General features: G+C 46.7%; 1 protein-coding gene across 1 annotated transcript in view; it reads left to right on the top strand.

Annotated features, from left to right (window-relative positions):
- Nucleotides 1-23,322, top strand: part of LOC126106723 (insulin-like peptide receptor) — a 197,825-nt gene that overhangs the window by 171,083 nt on the left and 3,420 nt on the right. The window contains exons 13-15 of the mRNA XM_049913103.1: nt 2,991-3,351; nt 9,974-10,111; nt 16,490-16,681. Coding sequence (XP_049769060.1) covers nt 2,991-3,351; nt 9,974-10,111; nt 16,490-16,681 — 691 coding nt within the window. The remainder of the gene's footprint in view (nt 1-2,990; nt 3,352-9,973; nt 10,112-16,489; nt 16,682-23,322) is intronic.

Here is a 23,322-nt window from a genome sequence, read left to right on the forward strand (position 1 = left end):
GTCTACTTTCAAAATGTTAGTTTGTGCCAGTAATTATAATACATTACTGGCCATTAAAATTGCTACACCGCGAAGATGAGGTGCTACACACGCGAAGTTTAACCGACAGGAAGAAGATGCTATGATATGCAAATGATTAGCTTTTCACAGCATTCACACAAGGTTGGCGAAGATGGCGACACCTACAACGTGCTGACATGAGGAAAGTTTCCAACCGATTTCTCATACACAAACGGCGGTTGACCGGCGTTGCGTGGTGAAACGTTGTTGTGATGCCTCGTATAAGGAGGAGAAATGCGTACCATCACGTTTCCGACTTTCATAAAGGTCGGATTGTAGCCTAAGGCGATTGCGGTTTATCGTATCGCGACATTACTGCTCACGTTGGACGAAATCCAACGACTGATAGCAGAATATGGAATCGATGGGTTCAGGAGGGTAATACGGAACGCCGTGCTGGATCCCAACGGCCTCGTATCACTAGCAGTCGAGATGAGAGGTATCTTATCCGCATGGCTGTAACGGATCGTGCAGCCACGGCTCGATCCCTGAGTCAACAGATGGGAACGTTTGCAAGACAACAACCATCTGCCCGAACAGTTCGACGACGTTTACAGCAGCACGGACTATCAGCTCGGAGACCACGGCTGCGGTTACCCTTGACGCTGCATCACAGACAGGAGCACCTGCGATGGTGTACTCGACGACGAACCTGGGTGCACGAATGGGAAAACGTCATTTTTTGAGATGAATGCAGGTTCTGTTTACAACATCACAATGGTCGCATCCGTGTTTGGCGACATCGCGGTGAACGCACATTTGAAGCGTGTATTCGTCATCGCCATACTGGCGTATTACCCGCCGTGATGGGTTCGGGTGCCATTTGTCACACGTCTCGGTCACCTCTTGTTCACATTGACGGCACTTTGAACAGTGGACGTTACATTTCAGCTGTGTTACGACCCGTGGCTGTACCCTTCATTCGATCGCTGCGAAACAATAAATTTCAGCAGGATAATGCACGACCGCATGTTTCAGGTCCTGCACGGGCCTTTATGGATACAGAAAACGTTCGACTGCTGCTGTGGCCAAGACAATGCCCAGATCTCTCACCAATTGAAAACGTCTGGTCAATGGTGGCCGAGCAACTGGCTCGTCACAATACGCCAGTCACTACTCTTGATGAACTGTGGTATCGTGTTGAAGCTGCATGGGCAGCTGAAACCCTACACGCCATCCAAGCTCTGTTTGACTCCATGCCCAGGCGTATCAAGGCCGTTATTACGGCCAGAGGTGGTTGTCCTGGGTACTGATTTCTCAGGGTCTATGTACCCAAACTGCGTGAAAATGTAATGACATGTCAGTTCTAGTATAATATACACTCCTGGAAATGGAAAAAAGAACACATTGACACCGGTGTGTCAGACCCACCATACTTGCTCCGGACACTGCGAGAGGGCTGTACAAGCAATGATCACACGCACGGCACAGCGGACACACCAGGAACCGCGGTGTTGGCCGTCGAATGGCGCTAGCTGCGCAGCATTTGTGCACCGCCGCCGTCAGTGTCAGCCAGTTTGCCGTGGCATACGGAGCTCCATCGCAGTCTTTAACACTAGTAGCATGGCGCGACAGCGTGGACGTGAACCGTATGTGCAGTTGACGGACTTTGAGCGAGGGCGTATAGTGGGCATGCGGGAGGCCGGGTGGACGTACCGCCGAATTGCTCAACACGTGGGGCGTGAGGCCTCCACAGTACATCGATGTTGTCGCCAGTGGTCGGCGGAAGGTGCACGTGCCCGTCGACCTGGGACCGGACCGCAGCGACGCACGGATGCACGCCAAGACCGTAGGATCCTACGCAGTGCCGTAGGGGACCGCACCGCCACTTCCCAGCAAATTAGGGACACTGTTGCTACTGGGGTATCGGCGAGGACCATTCGCAACCGTCTCCATGAAGCTGGGCTACGGTCCCGCACACCGTTAGGCCGTCTTCCGCTCACGCCCCAACATCGTGCAGCCCGCCTCCAGTGGTGCCGCGACAGGCGTGAATGGAGGGACGAATGGAGACGTGTCGTCTTCAGCGATGAGAGTCGCTTCTGCCTTGGTGCCAATGATGGTCGTATGAGTGTTTGGCGCCGTGCAGGTGAGCGCCACAATCAGGACTGCATACGACCGAGGCACACAGGGCCAACACCCGGCATCATGGTGTGGGGAGCGATCTCCTACACTGGCCGTACACCACTGGTGATCGTCGAGGGGACACTGAATAGTGCACGGTACATCCAAACCGTCATCGAACCCATCGTTCTACCATTCCTAGACCGGCAAGGGAACTTGCTGTTCCAACAGGACAATGCACGTCCGCATGTATCCCGTGCCACCCAACGTGCTCTAGAAGGTGTAAGTCAGCTACCCTGGCCAGCAAGATCTCCGGATCTGTCCCCCATTGAGCATGTTTGGGACTGGATGAAGCGTCGTCTCACGCGGTCTGCACGTCCAGCACGAACGCTGGTCCAACTGAGGCGCCAGGTGGAAATGGCATGGCAAGCCGTTCCACAGGACTACATCCAGCATCTCTACGATCGTCTCCATGGGAGAATAGCAGCCTGCATTGCTGCGAAAGGTGGATATGCACTGTACTAGTGCCGACATTGTGCATGCTCTGTTGCCTGTGTCTATGTGCCTGTGGTTCTGTCAGTGTGATCATGTGATGTATCTGACCCCAGGAATGTGTCAATAAAGTTTCCCCTTCCTGGGACAATGAATTCACTGTGTTCTTATTTCAATTTCCAGGAGTGTATTTGTCCAATGAATACCCATTCATCATCTGTATTTCTTCTTGGTGTAGCAATATTAATGGCCAGTAGTGTAATACATCCTGTATGTATGGCATGGACCTTCCGATTCTGACGGGAGTAAGTTTCAATCGCTAAAACGCCTTGAGCAATGGCAGCAGCCAGTAGAAGCCCGAGTTCTCCCGCCCCCAGGTACGTGCCGGACGAGTGGGAGGTGTCGCGCGACAAGGTGACGCTGGTGCGCGAGCTGGCCACCGGCTCCTTCGGCAAGGTGTACGAGGGCGTGCTGATGCCGTGCGGCGAGCGCTGCGCCGTCAAGACGGTGAGCGAGCGGGCCACGGCGCGCGAGCGGCTCGAGTTCCTGCACGAGGCGAACGTCATGAAGAGGTTCACCGGCGCGCACCACGTGGTGCGCCTGCTGGGCGTGGTGTCGCGCGGCCAGCCGCCGCTCGTGCTCATGGAGCTGATGCACCGCGGCGACCTCAAGGGCTTCCTGAGGGCGGCGCGGGAGCCCGACGGCGAGCAGCGCGCCCTGCTGGGCGGCCACTGCCAGGTGCGTGTCACAGTGCGTCGACACCCCAACTTCTGACACCTTGCGGATTTATTGGTTTCTTTTTCTTTGAATGTTGCTAAACGGCCGGCCGCTGTGACCGAGCGGTTCTAGGCGCTTCAGTCTGCAACCGTGCGACCGCTACGGTCGCAGGCTCGAATCCTGCCTCGGGCATGGATGTGTGTGATGTCCTTAGGTTAGTTAGGTTTAACCAGTTCTAACAACGGAACCTCCCCATCGCACCCCCCTCAGATTTAGTTATTAGTGGGCATAGTCGATAGGTCTTGAAAAACTGAACACAGGTCAATCGAGAAAACAGGAAGATGTTGTGTGTAACCATGAAAAAAATAAGCGAAATATACAAACTGAGTAGTCCATAAGCACGATAGGTAACATCAAGGTTAATGTTAGCTCCGGAGCGCCGTGGTCCCGTGGTTAGCGTGAGCAGCTGCGGAACGAGAGATCCTTGGTTCAAGTTTTCCCTCAAGTGAAAAGTTTAATTTTTTTATTTTCAGACAATTATTATCTGTCCGTCCGTCCGTCCGATGCGAGGTAACTGCGCCGTAGTAGGGGGACGCTACACCTAAACAAACATCGAAACAAAACATATGTTTTGACAGAGCACAGGGAAAATTGTGCGACTGTGAAACTGTTGCATTCATTTGTTGCAGTTTATGTGACAAACTCTTATGTTTTCATCACTTTTTTGGGACTGATTCTCACATCCACAAGAAAACCTAAATCGGGCAGGGTAGAAGAATCTTTTTACCCATTCGCCAAGTTTACAAGTTAGGTGGGTCGACAACATATTCCTGTCATGTGACGCACATGCCGTCACCAGTGTCGTATGGAATATATAATACGTGTTTTCCTGTGGAGGAATCAGTCGACGTATGACCTTGCGATCAAATCTTTTCGGTTCCAATCGGAGAGGCACGTCCTTTCGTCTACTAATCGCACGGTTTTGCGGTGCGGTCGCAAAACGCAGACATTAAACTTATTACAGTAAACAGAGACGTCAATGAACGAACGGACAAATCATAACTTTGCAAAAATAAAGAGAGAAAACTTTTTACCTGAGGGAAGACTTGAACCAAGGACCTCTCACTGCGCAGCTGCTCACCCTAACCATGGGACCACGGCGCTCTTTAGCTCATATTGTCCTTGATATTGCCTATCTTGCACATGGACTACTCAGTTTGTATATTTTGCTTATTTTTTACATAGTTCCACACAACTTGTTCCTGTTTTCTCGACTGATCTGTGTTCAGTTTTTCAAGGCCTATCCACTGTCCCAACTTATAACTAAATCTGAGGGGGGTGAGATGCGGATGTTCCCTTGTAAGTTCTAGCGGACTCATGACCTCAGCTGTGAAGTCCCATAGTGCTCAGAGCCATTTGAATCATTTACTCAATACACATTAAACACAGGCGTGTGCTAGGATTAGGTTGCTAAACGTAACATAGATGGGGTAATCTGAAATATACACCATGTGATCAAAAGTATCCGGACACCTTGCTGAAAATGACTTACAAGTTCGTGGTACCCTCCATCCGTGTTGCCCACACTTGTAAGTAGGCTGTTTAGGTTTTTATGTTGGTAATGTCACGTAGCGCTCGTATGAAAATCACTGACTGCGCTGTATGCAGTCTGCGGCTGGTTGGCATTGTTGGAATATTCGCTATTGTAGTGTTGGACAGTTCGGTGTGAACAGGGCGTAGCGTTGCGCAGTTGGAGGTGAGCCGCCAGCAGTGGTGGATGTGGGGAGAGAGATGGCAGAATTTTAAGAGCGGACGATCTGGACGTGTGTCCGCCAGATATCATGAATTGATATATATAATGACTTTTGAACATTATTAAGGTAAATACATTGTTTGTTCTCTATCAAAATCTTTCATCTGCTGACTATGCGTATCAGTAGTTAGTGCCTTCAGCAGTTAGAATCCTTTATTTAGCTGGCAGTATTGGCGCTCGCTGTATTGCAGTAGTTCGAGTAACGAAGATTTTTGGGAGGTAAGTGATTCATGAAAGGTATAGGCTATTGTTAGTCAGGGCCATTCTTTTGTAGCGATTTTTGAAAGTCAGATTGCGTTGCGCTAAAAACATTGTGTGTTAGTTTAGTGTTGATCACAATAAGTAAAGAGGGTAATGTCTGAGTACGTTCAGTTTTGCTCAGCTGTTTGAAAATCAAATAACGTAAGAGGTTTATCAGCACAGTAATTTATTAATTTTTCTAAGGCGATGTTTCACACTTATCCTTGATGACAGCTTCCACTCTCGCAGACATACGTTCAATCAGGTGCTAGAATGTTTCTTGGGGAATGGCAGCCCATTCTTCACGGAGTGCTGCACTGAGGGGAGGTATCGATGTCGGTCGCTGAGGCCTGGCACGAAGTCGGAGTTCCAAAGCATCCCAAACGTGTTCTATAGGATCCAGGTCAGGACTCTGTGCAGGTCAGTCCACTACAGAGATGTTATTGTCGTTAAACCACTCTGCCACAGGCCGCGCATTATGAACAGGTGCTCAATGGTCTTGAAAGATGAAATCGCCATCCCCGAATTCCTCTTCAACAATTGGAAGCAAGAACATAATTAAAACATCAATGTAGGACTGTGCTGTGATAGTGCCACGCGAAACAACAAAGGGTGCAAGTTCCCTCCCCCCCCCCCCGTCCATGATAAACACGACCACGCCATAACACCACCGCCTCCGAATTTTACTGTTGACACTACACACGCTAGCATGACGTTCACCGGCCATTCGCCACACGCACACCCTGCCATCGGATCGCCACATTCTGTACCGGTGATTTGCCACTCCATACATCCTCTTCAACAATTGGAAGCAAGAACATAATTAAAACATCAATGTAGGACTGTGCTGTGATAGTGCCACGCGAAACAACAAAGGGTGCAAGTTCCCTCCCCCCCCCCCCCCCCCGTCCATGATAAACACGACCACGCCATAACACCACCGCCTCCGAATTTTACTGTTGACACTACACACGCTAGCATGACGTTCACCGGGCATTCGCCACACGCACACCCTGCCATCGGATCGCCACATTCTGTACCGGTGATTTGCCACTCCATACAACGTTTTTCCACTGTTCAGTCGTCCAATGTTTACGCTCCCAAGTGAGGCGTCGTTTGGCATTTACCGCCGTGATGTGTGCCTTATGAGCAACCGCTCGACCGTGAAATCCAAGTTTTCTCACCTCCCGCCTAACTGTCATAGCACTTGCAGTGGATACTGATGCAGTTTGGAATTCCTGTGTGATGGTCTGGATAGTTGTCTGCCTATTACGCATTACGACCCTCTTCAACTGTCGGCGGTCTCTGTCAGGCAACAGACGACGTTGGCGTGTACGCTTTTCTGCTGTACGTGTCCCTTCATGTTTCTACTTCACCATCACATCGGAAACATTGGACCTGGGGATTTTTAGGAGCGTGTGAATCTCACATCAGACGTATAACACAAGTGACACCCAGTCACCTCACCACATTAGAAGTCTGTGAGTTCTGCGGAGTGCCCCATTCTGCTCTCTCACGGTGTCTAATGACTACTGACGTCGCTGATATGGAGTAACTGGCAGTAGTTGGCCGCACAATGCATCTGATATAAAAACGGGTATTTTTGCGGTGTCCAGATACTTTTTAACACATAGTGTACGTCCCCTAAGACTGGTTAGAGGTTGAGAAGGGAGTGAGATACGGTTGCAGCCTATCCCCGATGTTATTCAAATGGTTCCGATGGCTCTGACCACTGTGGGATTTAACATCTGAGGTCATCAGTCCCCTAGAACTTAGAACGACTTAAACCTAATCCCGATGCAGGATTCGAACCTGCGACCGTAGCGGTTGCGCGGTTCCAGACTGAAGCGCCTAGAACCGCTCGGTCACACTGGCCGGCCCCGATGTTATTCAGTATGTATATTGAGCAAGCAGTAAAGCAACCAAAGCAAATTTTGGAGTGGAATTAAAGTCAAGGATGAGGAAATAAAAACTTTGAGGGTTGCCAGTGACATTGTAATTCTGTCAGAGGATTGTCTCCTATGCCAACACAGTGTTGAGTAGAGACTCCCGAGGAAAGTTAGCCCACATGAACTAGTAACAAGGCCTAACAAATCGTCAAGAAGGCACTGTACAAGCTGGTGGTGGTTCCCCAATGGTGTGGGCATTTAGATACCGTAGACTGGGCCCTCTGGTTCAGTTGAACCGATCATTGACTTGAAGTGGTTGTATTCGGATACTTGGAGACCACTTACAGCCATTCATGGTCCCAAAAATGTCACAGGCTACAGTTGTTCAGAATTGGTTTCAAGAACATTCTGGACAGTTCAAGCGAATGACTTGGCCACCGAGATCGCACAGCATGAATCCCTTCGAACATTTATGGGATATAAGCGAGAGGTCAGTGTGTGCACAAAATTCGGCATCGGCAACATTTTCGTATTTATGGAATGCTATACAGGGTTGTCCATTGATAGTGACCGGGCCAAATATCTCACGAAGTAAGCATCAAACGAAAATACTACAAAGAACGAAACTCGTCTACCTTGAAGGGGGAAACCAGATGGCGCTATGGTTGGCCCGCTAGATGGCGCTGCCATAGGTCAAACGGATATCAACTGCGTTTTTTTTTTAAATAGGAACCCCCATTATTTATTACATAATATGAATGTTTTAGTTGGACCACTTTTTTCGCTTTGTGGTAGATGGCGCTGTAATAGTCACAAATGTATAAGTACTTGGTATCACGTAACATTCCGCCAGTGCGGACGGTATTTGCTTCGTGATAAATTACCCGTGTTAAAATGGACCGTTTACCAATTGCGGAAAAGGTCGATATGGTGTTAATGTATGGCTACTGTGATAAAAATGCCCAAGGGACGTATGCTCGGTATCCTGGACGACATCATGTGAGTGTGCGGACCGTTCGCCGGATAGTTACGTTATTTAAGGAAACAGGAAGTGTTCAGCCACGAGTCAAACGTCAACCATGACCTGCAACAAATGATGATGCCAAAGTAGGTGTTTTAGCTGCTGTCGCGGCTAATCCGCACACCAGTAGCAGACAAATTTGCGCGAGAATCGGGCATCTCGAAAACGTCGGTGCTGAGAATGCTACATCAACAGCGATTGCACCCGTAACATATTTCTATGCACCAGGAATTGCATGGCGACGACTTTGAACGTCGTGTACAGTTCTGCCACTGGGGACAAGACAAATTACGGGACGATGACAGATGTTTTTCACGCGTTCTATTTAGCGACGAAGCGTCATTCACCAACAGCGGTAACGTAAACCGGCATAATATGCACTATTGGGCAACGGGAAATCCACGATGACTACGACAAGTGGAACATCAGCGATCTTGGTTGGTTAATGTATGGTGCGGCATAATAACTGGCCCCCATTTTATCGATGGCAATCTAAATGGTGCAATGTATGCTGATTTCCTACGTAGTGTTCTACCGATGTTACTACAAGATGTTTCGCTGCATGACAGAATGGCGATCTACTTCCAACATGATGGATGTCCGGCACATAGCTCGCGTGCGGTTGAACCGGTATTGAATAGCATATTTCTTGACAGGTCGATTAGTCGTCGAAGCACCATACCATGGCCCGCACGTTCACCGGATATGACGTCCCCGGATTTGTTTCTGTGGGGAAAGATGAAGTATATTTGCTATCGTGATCCACCGACAACGCCTGACAACATGCGTCTGCGCATTGTCAATGCATGTGCGATCATTACGGAAGGCGAACAACTCGCTGTTGAGAGGAATGTCGTAACACGTATTGCCAAATGGATTGCGGTTGACGGACATCATTTTGAGCATTTATCGCAATAATGTGGTCTTTACAGGTAATCACGGTGTAACAGAATGCGTTCTCAGAAATGATAAGTTAACAAAGGTACATGCATCACATTGGAACAACCTAAATAAAATGTTCAAACGTACCTACGTTCTGTATTTTAATTTAAAAAACCTAGCTTTTACCAACTGTTGGTCTAAAATTGTGAGCCATACGTTTGCGACTGTTACAGCTTCATCTATCACAAAGCGAAAAAAGTGGTCCAACTAAAACATTCATATTTCTTTACGTACTACACGAATATGTAATAAAAAATGCGGGTTCCTATTTAAAAAAACGCAGTAGATATTCGTTCGGCCTATGGCAGCGCCATCTAGCGGGCCAAACATGGCGCCATCTGGTTTCCCCCTTCAAGCTAGACAAGTTTCGTTCTTTGTAGTTTCTTCGATTGACGCTTATTTCGTGAGATATTTGGCCCTATCACGATCAATGGAGCACCCTGTAGAAGCAGCTTGGCTCAACATTTCTGCAGGGGACTTTCCACGACTTGCTGAGTCGAGGCCACGTCGATTTACTGCACCACGCCAGGCTAATGGAGGTCGGACACGGTATTAGGAGGTATCCTATGACTTTCGTCACCTTAGTGTATATTAATACTGTGTGGCAGGTGGGTGCTATACAACGTGAACACACTCCCCTGGGATTCGCCAGAGGCTGCTGGAGTTTGCGCCCATCACTGCCCGTGTCGTGTACCGGGCCTGGCTTGCTCACCAGCAGAGGGTGTGTCGGTGTTGCAGGAGGGCCTCCCCCTGGGCCGCGTGCTGAGGATGGCAGCCGAGATCGCGGACGGCATGGCCTACCTGGAGGCCGTCAAGTTCGTGCACAGGGACCTGGCGGCGCGCAACTGCATGGTCGCCCAGGACCTCACTGTCAAGGTACCGTACCCACCCACACGCTGCTCACACTACTGCACCAGCGGAAACCAGTATAAAGGCAACGGAAGTGGTAGCACGATGTATGTAGCATACTGTATCGAATTTAATAAGGAAGTACACTACTGGCCATTAAAATTGCTACACCAAGAAGAAATGCAGATGATAAACGGGTATTCATTGGACAAATATATTATACTAGACCTGACATGTGATTACATTTTCACGCAATTTGGGTGCATAGATCCTGAGAAATCAGTACCCAGAACAACCACCTCTTGCCGTAATAACGGGCTTGATACGCCTGGGCAATGAATCAAACAGTGCTTGGATGGCGTGTACGGGTACAGCTGCCCATGCAGCTCCAACACGATACCACAGTTCATCAAGAGTAGTGACTGGCGTATTGTGACGAGCCAGTTGCTCGGCCACCATTGACCAGAAGTTTACAATTGGTGAGAGATGTGGAGAATGTGCTGGCCAGGGCAGCGGTCGAACATTTTCTGTATCCAGAAAGGCCCATACAGAACCTGCAACATGCGGTCGAGCACTATCCTGCTGAAATGTAGGGTTTCGCAGAGATCGAATGAAGGGTAGAGCCACGGGGCGTAACACATCTGAAATGTAACGTCCACTGTTCAAATACACGCTTCCAATGTGCGTTCACCGCGATGTCGCCAAACACGGTTGCGATAATCATGATGCTATAAACAAAACCTGTATTCAACCGAAAAAATGACGTTTTGCCATTCGTGCACCCAGGTTCGTCGTTGAGTACACTATCGCAGGCGCTCCTGTCTGTGATGCAGCGTCAAGGGTAACCGCAGCCATGGTCTCCGAGCTGATAGTCGATGTTTCTGCAAACGTCGTCGAACTGTTCGTGCAGATGGTTGTTGTCTTGCAAACGTCCCCATCTGTTGACTCAGGGATCGAGACGTGGCTGCACGATCATTTACAGTCATGCGGATAAGGTGCCTGTCATCTCGACTGTTAGTGATGCGAGGCCGTTGGGATCCATCAAGGCGTTCCGTATTACCCTCCTGAACCCACCGATTCCATATTCTGCTAACAGTCATTGGATCTCGACCAACACAAGCAGCAATGTCGCAATGATGATGATGATGAGCGTTTGGCGTCATTGGCCGGGAGGCCCCTCGCGGGGCAGGTCCGGCCGCCTTGGCGCAGGTCTTATTACATTCGGCGCCACATTGGGCGACCTGCACGCCGGATGGGGATGAAATGATGATGAACACAACACAACACCCAGTCCCTGAGCGGAGAAAATCTCCGACCCAGCCGGGAATCGAACCCGGGCCCGGAGGACGGCAATCCGTCACGCTGACCACTCAGCTACTGGGGCGGACAATGTCGCAATACGATAAACCGCAATTGCGATAGGCTACAATTCAGTCAGAAACGTGATGGTACGCAATTCTCCTCCTTACACGAGGCATCACAACAACGTTTCAGCAGGCAACGCCAGTCAACTGCTGTTTGTGTGTGAGAAATCGGTGGTCTCGCGGTTCTAGGCGCGCAGTCCGGAACCGCGCGACTCCTACGGTCGCAGGTTCGAATGCTGCCTCGGGCATGAATGTGTGTGATGTCCTTAGGTTAGTTAGGTTTAAGTAGTTCTAAGTTCTAGGGGACTGATGACCACAGCTGTTAAGTCCCATAGTGCTCAGAGCCATGTGAACCACTTTTTTTTTTTTTTTTTGAGAAATCGGTTTGAAACTTTCCTCCTGTCAGCACCTTGTAGGTGTCGCCACCGGCGCCAACCTTGTGTGAATGCTCTGAAAAGCTAATGATTTGCGTATCACAGCATCTTCTTTCTGTCGGTTAAATTTCGCGTCTGTAGCACGTCATTTTCGTGGTGTAGCAATTTTAATGGCTAGTAGTGTATGTAGCACAATGTATCGAATTTATTAAGGAAGTAGCAGCTACATATAGAAAAACAGTAACCACGGAATTACATAGTTTTTTCATAACACGAATGACAAAATAAGGGGTTTGCATTCCCTAAACGGAAATTGGTAAAAAGACACTCACTGCTCTGTTGTGTCATTGCATTATTGGTTCCTTGTATAAACCCCATTCTTTCTAGGTACCTCAAAAATTCTCTGTGGCATTGATTTTGTTAGGGTTTGCGGTTCTTGCAGTCAAATTGTCGCCCTCTCTTCTCGTACTGCACTTTTCGCCTCACATACGGCCTGAAATTGCCTTGGATAGCGATAAACACACCTCTCAAGTATTCCCCAAAGGTTTTCCATGGGGTTCGTATCCAGGCTACATGCAACCCAGGGCAAGACTGATGGCTCTCGATAATCGAGTCCATCAACATGACGTGGGAAATATGAGGTAGCCAAGGAGGTGGAAACGTGGGTTCTACTATACCGAGACTGCTTGGTAGCTACGGCTGGAAAACACAGTTAATTAGCAGGAGTACAAATAAGGAAGTATTTATTACTTAACTTTGCTGTAGTCCATGATCAGTTGGTTGACAATTATAGAAGACGCGACTAGACTAAGCGTCTGTAGAATGACATAATTTGCAAGTCACAAATCTTGCAGTGACGAATTAATGTCTCGTAATCTCGAATTTCGAATGCGGTTAATTTGAAGAGTAACTTGGATCGGAGTAACAAAGACTTGATGGCAGCAACGACTGAGCTGCAGACGATGACTAACACCGGCGCTGGCCGACCACCGAGCGCGGCTACGGACGGTCTGTAGCCTGGCACAACTGCACTGCTCTGCTGCTGCACATGAAGCGGCCTAGCGGCGAGACTAAGTACTGCGACTGTCTGCGTACTCTTTGGCTAACACAGCCAGCCGTTCTCCTGTTCCGTTTATCCAGAGAATCGCATCCGTCGGATCGATCTCTCAGGCGGCGGTGTGGTCGTATGACTGACGACATCGCGAAGACATCGATATCTTTATCTTCAAACCACTTCTTGGTTGCAGCAGAAACATGCATAGATGCGTTATCCTGTTGAAACATTGGATTCTCTTCCCCTAGGTCCTCATACACTATAATCAATTCTGTCTCTAACATCTCATTGTACATTGCATGGGGGCTTAATTATAATAAAGATATAAGAATGCAATGCAAATACTTTTTAATTTTCTGTCGCTGTATGTCCGATTACGCTGTTTCGTAAACGGCTGGCCCTGACTAGTTTTTGTACGCAATCTGACTGCATGTAACAACCACAAAGAATGAAATAAAATTTCAGTTAATACAATTAATTAATTAAGTCCCCAGCAACTATAAAACCTACGAAACCAACAAAGCACAAGTGTAGCTGTTCTGTATGTGGTAGTATGACTCAACGCACATCTGGCACGGTTCTTCTTCAACAAGACAAGAATTTTTAAATATCATTTATGCTGACGTGATAAAAGAAAATTAGAAATACTATAATTGTGCAAGAAACCCAGAATTACACTCTAATACAAGAACACAAGCCAGATGCTTTGTTGACTGAACCTGTAATGACACATTATTCGGGACACACAAATAAATAGACAACATAATATTTATTACCTTCATATATATTGACGAAAAGCACTCTGACCATTACAATATCTCCATTGGAATAACATCTGCTATCTCTCCCATCACATAGCTGCATAAAACATCGAACAAACACTCACTACTACCCCATCTCATTCCAACTTCAGCTACAAGCAGTGTCCACCACAACTTCTCGGCAAGAACTGCCTGTCGCTGCGTCTCAATAATCACTGCCAGTGGAGGCGGCGGAACAATACTCTCTGGCGCGATTTCTGGCGCTGTGGCTCAGTGTAGCCACCTTTCAACATGTTAGGGTTCATTCTAGTGTTCAGCCAAGCAATATGTGATTTTAGTGTCTTACCCATCCTCATTAACTGTAGTCGTATATAACGTAATAGTGAGCAACAAGTTGCATAAAATGAATTCAATTTCTTTTCCGGTTTCAACTGTGCTTCCAAACGTTGTCGAGCACAGTGTGTGCGCCGCTGGCGAGGTGGAGAGGGAAGTGCATTGCTGGGTCTCGAGCCGTGGCCCTCAATGTGTGTGTGCGCCACTGCAGGGGTAGGGACGCTGATGGTGTAGAGGTGTGGTCTCAGCTCTCCATTTGGCATAGCGTGAGCAGGCTCTCCCCACAGGGCGCTGTTGTGCTTTGAGCAGACCCAAGGCTATGTCCCACACCTCATTTAGCTGGAGGCCACTCTAATTATTTATCAGCTTATCCCGTAGCCAGATCCCCCCTGATTCCTAGAGTTTACTGGCCTGTGCATTGGAGATACAGAGCTCCGGCAGAGCTGGCCGTCGGCTGTGCCTCATCCGAGTGATGCTTGTGCTCCATGCAGCTTCCCTGTATTGTCAAGATGGTCTGGCAGACACCCAACGAAGTCAGCTGTGACAGAGCACCGCCTCTGCAATTAACATAGTATGAAGTACAATGGCACCAACTCACTAAAACAGACCAGCACACTCTACGAGTGTATTGTAAAATAATCTGTAAGGGTCTGGCTAGAAGATGAGCTGATGAATAAATGTAGCAGCTTCTGTCTGGGACCCAGCCTTCAGTGTGCTGATAGCATGGTATCAGAATGGAAGGAGACACATTCACGCCACGCTAGCTGAAGATCTGGGACCAAACCTCTGCACCAGTGTCGTCCTGACCACTGCAATGGCAGTACGCAGACTGCGGATGGGGCACAGAGTCGTACCATCGTACACTGCTTCTTATATTAATCTGTGAAAGACTTAGGATAAAAACATTTTGTAAATGGTATTCCTCAGGCTGACTAATGATTTACCGATTTGTACGATGCATGCTGTGTTTTGTAAAGTGCTTTCCCTCCAGATCAACTATGCCTAGAGAAAAAGCATTTGAAGTGGACTATCACGTAACATGCACTATATAGACACTAAATACTCCCTGTTTATGTCTACATCAGTATGCATCACAATTTTTCTGTTACAGTGCTTTCATTTCTATTCACTTGTATTGCCTGTGTTCCATTTCCAAATGTTGAAACAGTTTGACAGTTCGGCCACTGATAGTACGTTGGGATACAGATCTGAATTAAGATCTTGTACTTGAACAGAACTGTACCGCCCCTCTCCCTCCCTCCCCTCTCCTCCCCCACACCCACAGAACAGAAAATTATCTATGCCTCTGAGTGAGGTTAAGTAGTGTGAAACATCAAAACATCAAGGAAGACAAATTCCTGTTAAGCATGTAGCAGGATATAAGCAAGACATGTTGGAAGGTATGGACAGTGCCTTCAAACAGAGCAAGGCTTAAGGATAAACAAAGTGAAGACAGAGGTCATGCCGGCCGCGGTGGTCTCGCGGTTCTGGCGCTGCAGTCCGGAACCGCGGGACTGCTACGGTCGCAGGTTCGAATCCTGCCTCGGGCATGGGTGTGTGTGATGTCCTTAGGTTAGTTAGGTTTAAGTAGTTCTAAGTTCTAGGGGACTTATGACCTAAGATGTTGAGTCCTATAGTGCTCAGAGCCATTTGAACAGAGGTCATGAAGAGTAGTAGAAAGGAAAATAACAGCTTGTTTAACATCAAAACTGAGAACTACTTATTGGTGTAAACACTGAAGAAATGTTTCTGTTTATTAAACAAACCTATACAGTTTAGATGAAGCAAGAAAGGCAACAGGAAAAATGGCTTAACACAGATGGAGAAATATATCTACAATGAAAGAGCTCTACCGACACCAGATATTTGCATGGAAATGAGGTAGAAGTTCCCGAACGAGCACCGCTTAAGGGCAGAAGATATGGAAGCGAAACTTAGACCATCAGAAGAAACAAACCGATATTTAAATACTAAAAATAATGTGCCAGATATAGTATGAGAAGTCAGACGTACCAACAGGATATGTGAGGTCTATACAAATTCCTAACCAGAGTTAGTTCAACATTACTACGGCATCTAGGAATAAATGACATAGTGGTGGCGTGAGCAGGAGAGAGAGAATGATAGAATGGGCAGATAAAGATTGGAATATGCGAAACAGATTATGATCGTGTTGAATGCAGTACCTGCATAAGCATCAGAAGGTAGGTACTAGACGCAAAAACTGAGAACAGCATCAAATCATTAGAGCTACTGATGACTTTTCTAAAACAAAACTTGGAGTACACATTAAGATGTAGATCGTTTGAGACAGCCACACCTCGTCAATTAATTATTCATTGCCCTCACTTCACTCTCTCGAGAGTCAGATTATTTGCAGTAACAAATAACATTGGCTGGAATTCTTGTTATTGTTCATATTTCCCTGTTCCAACAATTAAGCAGCTTTGTTTTCATTTGTGAATACGGCTGCAACAGTGATTACTTCTGCCATGTTGTTACGAGCTGTATGTCCACAGATTGGAGACTTCGGGATGACACGGGATGTGTACGAAAATGACTACTACAGAAAGAGCAACAAGGGCCTGTTGCCCGTGCGCTGGATGGCGCCTGAGAGCCTGCACGACGGGGTCTTCAGCTCGCTGTCTGATGTCTGGAGCTACGGCGTAGTCCTCTGGGAGATCTCGACGCTGGCTGAGCAGCCCTACCAGGTATGCCCAGCTCAGAGCATCTCCTGTCTGCCAGGGCAGCCCCATCTCATGGAGATATCCACACCAGATGAACAACCCACCAGGTAGGTTTTTCTCAGGGAGATCTCCAAGCTGGCTCAACAGCCCTATCAAGTAGCCCTATCTTTGGGAATCCATACTGGTAACCCCTACCAGGTATTCTTAGCCAATCGAGATCTCCATATTAGGTGAAAAGCCTGACAGGATAAGCCTGTCTCAGTGAGGTCCCTTTACTAGCTGAACTACCCTACCAGGCGGGCCTGTCTCAGGGAGATATCCATGCAGGCTGAGCAGACATATGCCCACACTGGCTGAGGTGCTGTATCAGTTCAGCCCCACAATATAGTCCCATCTCATGGAGATATCCCCACCAGATGAATAACGCACCAGGTAGGTTTTTCTCAGGGAGATCTCCAAGCTGGCTCAACAGCCCTATCAAGTAGCCCTATCTTTGGGAATCCATACTGGTAACCCCTACCAGGTATTCTTAGCCAATCGAGATCTCCATACTAGGTGAAAGGCCTGACAGGGTAAGCCTGTCTCAGTGAGGTCCCTTTACTAGCTGAACTACCCTACCAGGCAGGCCTGTCTCAGGGAGATATCCATGCAGGCTGAGCAGACATATGCCCACACTGGCTGAGGTGCTGTATCAGTTCAGCCCCACAATATAGTCCCATCTCATGGAGATATCCACACCAGATGAACAACCCACCAGGTAGGTTTTTCTCAGGGAGATCTCCAAGCTGGCTCAACAGCCCTATCAAGTAGCCTTATCTTTGGGAATCCATACTGGTAACCCCTATCAGGTATTCTTAACCAATCGAGATCTCCATACTAGGTGAAAAGCCTGACAGGGTAAGCCTGTCTCAGTGAGGTCCCTTTACTAGCTGAACTACCCTACCAGGCGGGCCTGTCTCAGGGAGATATCCATGCAGGCTGCGCAGACATATGCCCACACTGGCTGAGGTGCTGTATCAGTTCAGCCTATCTTGGCGAGATCTCCACAGTAGCTGAGTAGTCCTACTGGGTAGGAATATCACCATTTAGCAAAGTAGCCCTGCAAGGTAAACCAATCTCAGTGAGATCTCCATTCTAACATACAAGGAAGGCCTATTTTGGGAGATCTCTAAGCAGCAAGACAATCATGTCAGCTATCCCTATTTCAGCAAGATCTGTACAATAGCTGAGGAGCAGGTTGCTCTCCCTCGGGGATGTCCGTGCCACCAGAGCAGCCCCACTAGGTAAGTCCATCTACACTCTGCCAAGCTAATCTCACATACAATTACTAGACATATCTACTTACAGAAGCTTTCATGAAGTAAATTTAATCCATAATTTACCTGTCATTGTCTGTTATTTATCTAATAAAGTTTTAACTCCTATATTTATTGGCTGAAATTATGTATAGTCAGTTACAATTATAATTATCTTATACTATTTTTCCACGTAGTCCCCACACTGGTTCAGACATTTGTCCCATTGCAGCCCTAAATTTGATATGACTCTGTGGTAGAATTCGTCCCTCTGACTGTGGAACCATCATTTCATTGCTGTGTTGAGTTCGTCACTGCAAGTGAATCACTGTCTTGTGGGGAATTTCTTCATCAAACTGAATACGTGAAAATCACTAGAGGCAAGCTGCGGATTGTATGGTAGGTGGGCGATACTCTTCCAGTGAAATGACTGGAACTTGTCAGCGATTCTGATTGCCACATGTGGCTCCACAATGTTGTGAAGGCTAACCACGTTGTCCATATTGAGATGTCCTCGACACTTCTTGCATATGGCAGCCAATAGGCGTGGCAGAATGTCATAAAACACTTAACACCATATTCGCAATAAATGGCAGTGAACAATATGTTTTTGCCAGAGGCAAAGACTGATGTTCCCACAACAAGCTTGCTGATTCGATTCTGGCGTGAAGGGCAGTATCCACCTTTGGACGCCAGTGACAGTGCGGCGCAGGAAACTGTCATTCTCCATGCCATCTGTCATCATGCCATGCAACTGCTTAGGCACCCACCAATGTGAAACGTCCCAGTACCCTAAGGACCAGTGGACGATGTGGTAAACACTCCCATACGAAATGCCAAGCTCCCAGAAAATGTCCTTGTGATGCACAGGCTGATCCATTTTCACCACTACATCCACATGGGAAATATTGTCGTCAACAAATGCAGCCTCCCTGAAGGTTCATTGCAATGCGCGTCTACACGGCCTTTTCCGAACTCACACCACTACCACCACACAGTTCCAAAAGGGAGGTGCTTTTGCCCATTGGTGGTCTGCATCTTCCTGTGTACTTCTCTAGACGTTTGTCCCTTTTTCCATAGAAAACGAATCACACCTCGTTGCCCTTATGCATGGACGTGTGAAGCGTGACCGCCATCTTCAACAGCACCGCCGTAGCGTGGACCTACCGACGAATAAGGCTAGGGTGGTCTAAGAAAGGTTAACGTTGACATTGGATTTACAGCTGTCATTTGTATTTGTATAAAAGCAAGTGGGAAAATGCTTTCTGATTCACCCTCATACCACCTGCTTTCTTCCGAGACCTCGAATCCCCATTTACAAATATCAGTCTTTATGTAAACATGAGTAGGAATGTTTAATGGCTTTTCATAACACATAAACATGTGAATACAATATTTTTTTATTGTTTATGTTCCTCAGAGTTATACCGCGTGGGTCGAAAAGGATTTTACAACTTTGGAATCAAATAGAAATTTATTGATGTAGCCCACAGAATCGGTAGATGTGTCATTTTCTAGAAAAAAAACCTCAATTTTAAGAATCATTTTAATTCTATGTGACTACCATCTGTTAAGTGCCAAACATCCCCCCTGTAATCAGTTGCTTTCCACACCCATTGCAGAAAATCAGGCAGAACTTGTGCAGCGGCAGTGTAGATTCGATTTTTCAGGTCAGCTAAATTGTTCAATAGGGGAGAAACACACACATGGTCTGTAGTAAAACCCCAGAGAAATAAATCCAGTGATGTCATGTCTGCACAGCGAGGTGGCTATGCGACTGGCCTTTCAAGGCCAATCCACCGACCGGTTATCAAGGAAACCTCGAACTTTCGTGAGGAATTGAAGTCTTGCCCCCTCGTGATGGAAGGAAACCATCCCATCTTGGCGAAATTTATGCCGAATAGTTGTTGCAGAGTTCGTTTCATGAAAGCAAAACACACAGCTAGTATGTTCCGCACCAGTGAAAGTAGCCATTTTAACTGTGCACTACACTAGTGCTCCTGGTGGCTGAATGGGGTACTGATGGACTACGTGAATCAAATTTGAGGTTGTTCGCTACAAAACGACACATCCGCCGATTCTGTAAGTTATGTCAGTAAATTTCTGTATAATTCCAAAGTTGTAAAGTCCTTTTTGACTTCCTGTATTTGTTTCTGAACATTTCCAGTGTATTCTGCTTATATATGTCGGATCCAATCTACTAAAAGTTTGACTTAAATATTAGCAGGATTGTTACCATCAGCCTAGTGACGACAAAACCATGTATTCTGTAATAATATCGGGGATTTTCTAATTTTTTTTTTTGTATACTACTACCTGAAATGTGACAATGGTAATGACACACCAAAATCCATTGTAGTTGCTACATATTTTGTTACTAACAAAAGCATTATAAAATCACAATCACAGTAACACAGGAGACTGCCTTACAAGCCCAGATCACCTGGACAAATAACAAATAAATTTCCTTAACCGGAACAAAACCCATAAAGCTTGAAATATGAATACGGCTAGGTAAATATACTCAGGTAAAGCTTTACTTATATAGTACAAATGTCCATACGATTCCCATCAGAACTCTCATTACTTCCAATCAGCTGAGGAACAGATTAAGGGTAAGAACACATATCTTTTAAGGTTTAGCTAGCCAACTTTCCTAAATAAAACTATATACAAATCAATAACACAATTAAGGAGGTGCTTTAACTTTGACCAAGCCAATCTTAAAATTTACTTAGTTGATTAATCAACAATATTCTTAGAATGATTGCTGGCCGGAGTGGCCGAGCGGTTCTAGGCGCTTCAATCTGGAACCGCGCGACCGCTACGGTCCCAGGTTCGAATCCCACCCTGGGCATGGATCTGTGCGATGTCCTTAGGTTAGTTAGGTTTAAGTAGTTCTAAGTTCTAGGGGACTGATGACCTCAGATGTTAAATCCCATAGTGCTCAGAGCCGTTTGAACCATTTTAGAATGATTACAACTAGAACTTGACCATATGATAATACCCCTAAAATGAGGTAGCTTCAATACTGCGTGTGAATTAGCGATAGACGCGAGCAGACCAAGGATTCAAATCAATACGAGAGATCCACGACACAGGAAATGACATAGAAATGTACTCAACTTTGTACTGCAATTGAACTTCGGATGGTATAATTCTTCACCGGAAAGATGGAATTACGCAACAGTGACAACATAAACCAAGATGTAAAGGAGAGGACGTGGCCTTAAATATCTCTCTGCCCCTGTGGTGCTCTGCTCCTAGCATGCTAGCGTCGGCCGCTGCCAGTTATCTCTAACACAACACACATCAACACCAGACAAAATTCTGAGACATAAACTACACAACCTTATCTGGAGAACAGCTGAGCAATACAACTGAATAGAAACAAATTAGCCTCCGTGAGTTACTTGGCCAGTGCCAGCCCTTAAAGTTCGATTAATAAGTTCGCTAAAAATCATGCCCTAAAGTTAAGATGACAAGAATTGTCTAGGCGCACATTTACACGCCACACTACTAAATGAACTACAAGGTAAAATCGAGAACGTATCTAGGCGTGTCTTGAAACGCCCAGAGCCGGAATTACTCACTACTCGTTGCTCTTCTAGCTACGACTTCATGCCGGTTGGTTGGGCGTAGCCACACTTCCTCAACTGCCGTCAAGTTAGTTAGTTACGACACCGAGGTAGGTGATAAACAACTAAAACAATTCCAAAGGATTTTTAGTACACTGGCATATTCAATTAAGCCGCACGCAACCCACCGAAGCAACTCGGCGACTCCAATTCACTCGGCCGGCGTAGCTTATAACAGACTCGAAGGAGCTTATCCTTCCGACCTCTAGGAAAACCAAATCACCATGGGCGGTGGATCGGTAATTTCCAAGAATGATTGCCTATCGAAGTCGCGGGGTCCAAACGATACATATCGAACGTGCGATCGTAAATTGAACATGCGACTCTGGTTGGCGTTATGCGTGTGTTTACGTTGGTCGCTACAGCAACGACATACTTGTAATTGCAAAGGAGACGACTTACCTTACTCGTCGTCGGAGTTGTCGTCATTTGAAAGTCCATTACGGTAGTCCGGATGGATAATTTGGGAGAGTCGAACCATGTATTGTTCCTGCTCCTCATTCGTTTTCCTCACTGTCTGCAATGAAATTGTAAACGGTATTTCAGCATCGAAACTGTTCTTACGAAGTTTTACACACTTCGCACCACCACAGTCTACATAGTCCCTTCTTTCCTCGTCCAGTGGTACTCCATATTTGAGACAAAATATCGAACTATTTTCTATGCTGGATAAACATGGAATTACATTTTTCCGTGTGAGAGAATCTGCCAAAGAAACGACTCACTAACGACATAAATCGTCTGCGATTCCATAGACTCTCACAAATAATTCGCGGAGGTATGTAATGTAGAGCAACTAAGGGAAGGACGGAAAACAGATAAAAATGACGATCTCAAATAACTGATCACAACGCACGCCACCAGAGTCGTATGATCGATTTACGATTGCACGTTCGATATGTATCGCTTGGGCACCGCGATTTCGATAGGCAATCATTCTCGGATATTACCGGTGGATCTGCCCTCACGACTCAACACGCCGTAGCCGCTGCCTCCGCTCCCCCGTTGTCCGACTCGTCCTCTCGCCGTCCTGCCTCCGTACACAGTCCCACGTGACTCTCGCTCACCGTCGATCCCGACCTTCGACCACAGATACTAGTAGACCGGCCTTGCTGTGCAGAAGCTGTAGGGCTGGTGTGGCTCCAATATAAACCACGTGACTGTTGGCAAAACGTGGCTGGATTTCAAATGAGCGGTCTGCCATCCTGTGTTTGTATCGGATTTTCCCCACATTTCTCAATTGACTGCCAAGCGCTTCCAACAAAAACTACTTTTTTATTTGTGAAAAATTATGCCAGAACTACATTTGACCTGGATTTGTTCAAAGTACCATTTATAAAATCTTAACAAATACATCGAACGCCACACTGGTGGGCAGCGGGACGAAATTACTATAAACTATCAATTACAGTAAAATGTCGTTAAAATTCTTTTAAACAGTAAGAGTGGGCTCGTGTCAAAACTTTAAACGTTGTATTCGCCACGTTTCGAGCTTTAGTCACTTATAAAAGAAAATGGGCTATGGGAATTATGTCAACTATGGGTGTCAAAATTGTTTACTTTAGGAGCAGGTCCATTTTAGAGTATCAATTTTAGATGCACTTCAAAGGTTCAGTTCCCACTATTTATACAAAGGTTTAAACTATCAGTTTAAAAAAATGATATTTTAGATGAAAGGTGAGACTTTGCAGTTTCAGAAAATAATTTTGGAGCCTAGGTTTAAAAATTACAG

This window comes from Schistocerca cancellata, chromosome 10, assembly GCF_023864275.1.
Source record: "Schistocerca cancellata isolate TAMUIC-IGC-003103 chromosome 10, iqSchCanc2.1, whole genome shotgun sequence".
In the NCBI taxonomy this organism is placed as follows: Eukaryota; Metazoa; Arthropoda; class Insecta; order Orthoptera; family Acrididae; genus Schistocerca; species Schistocerca cancellata.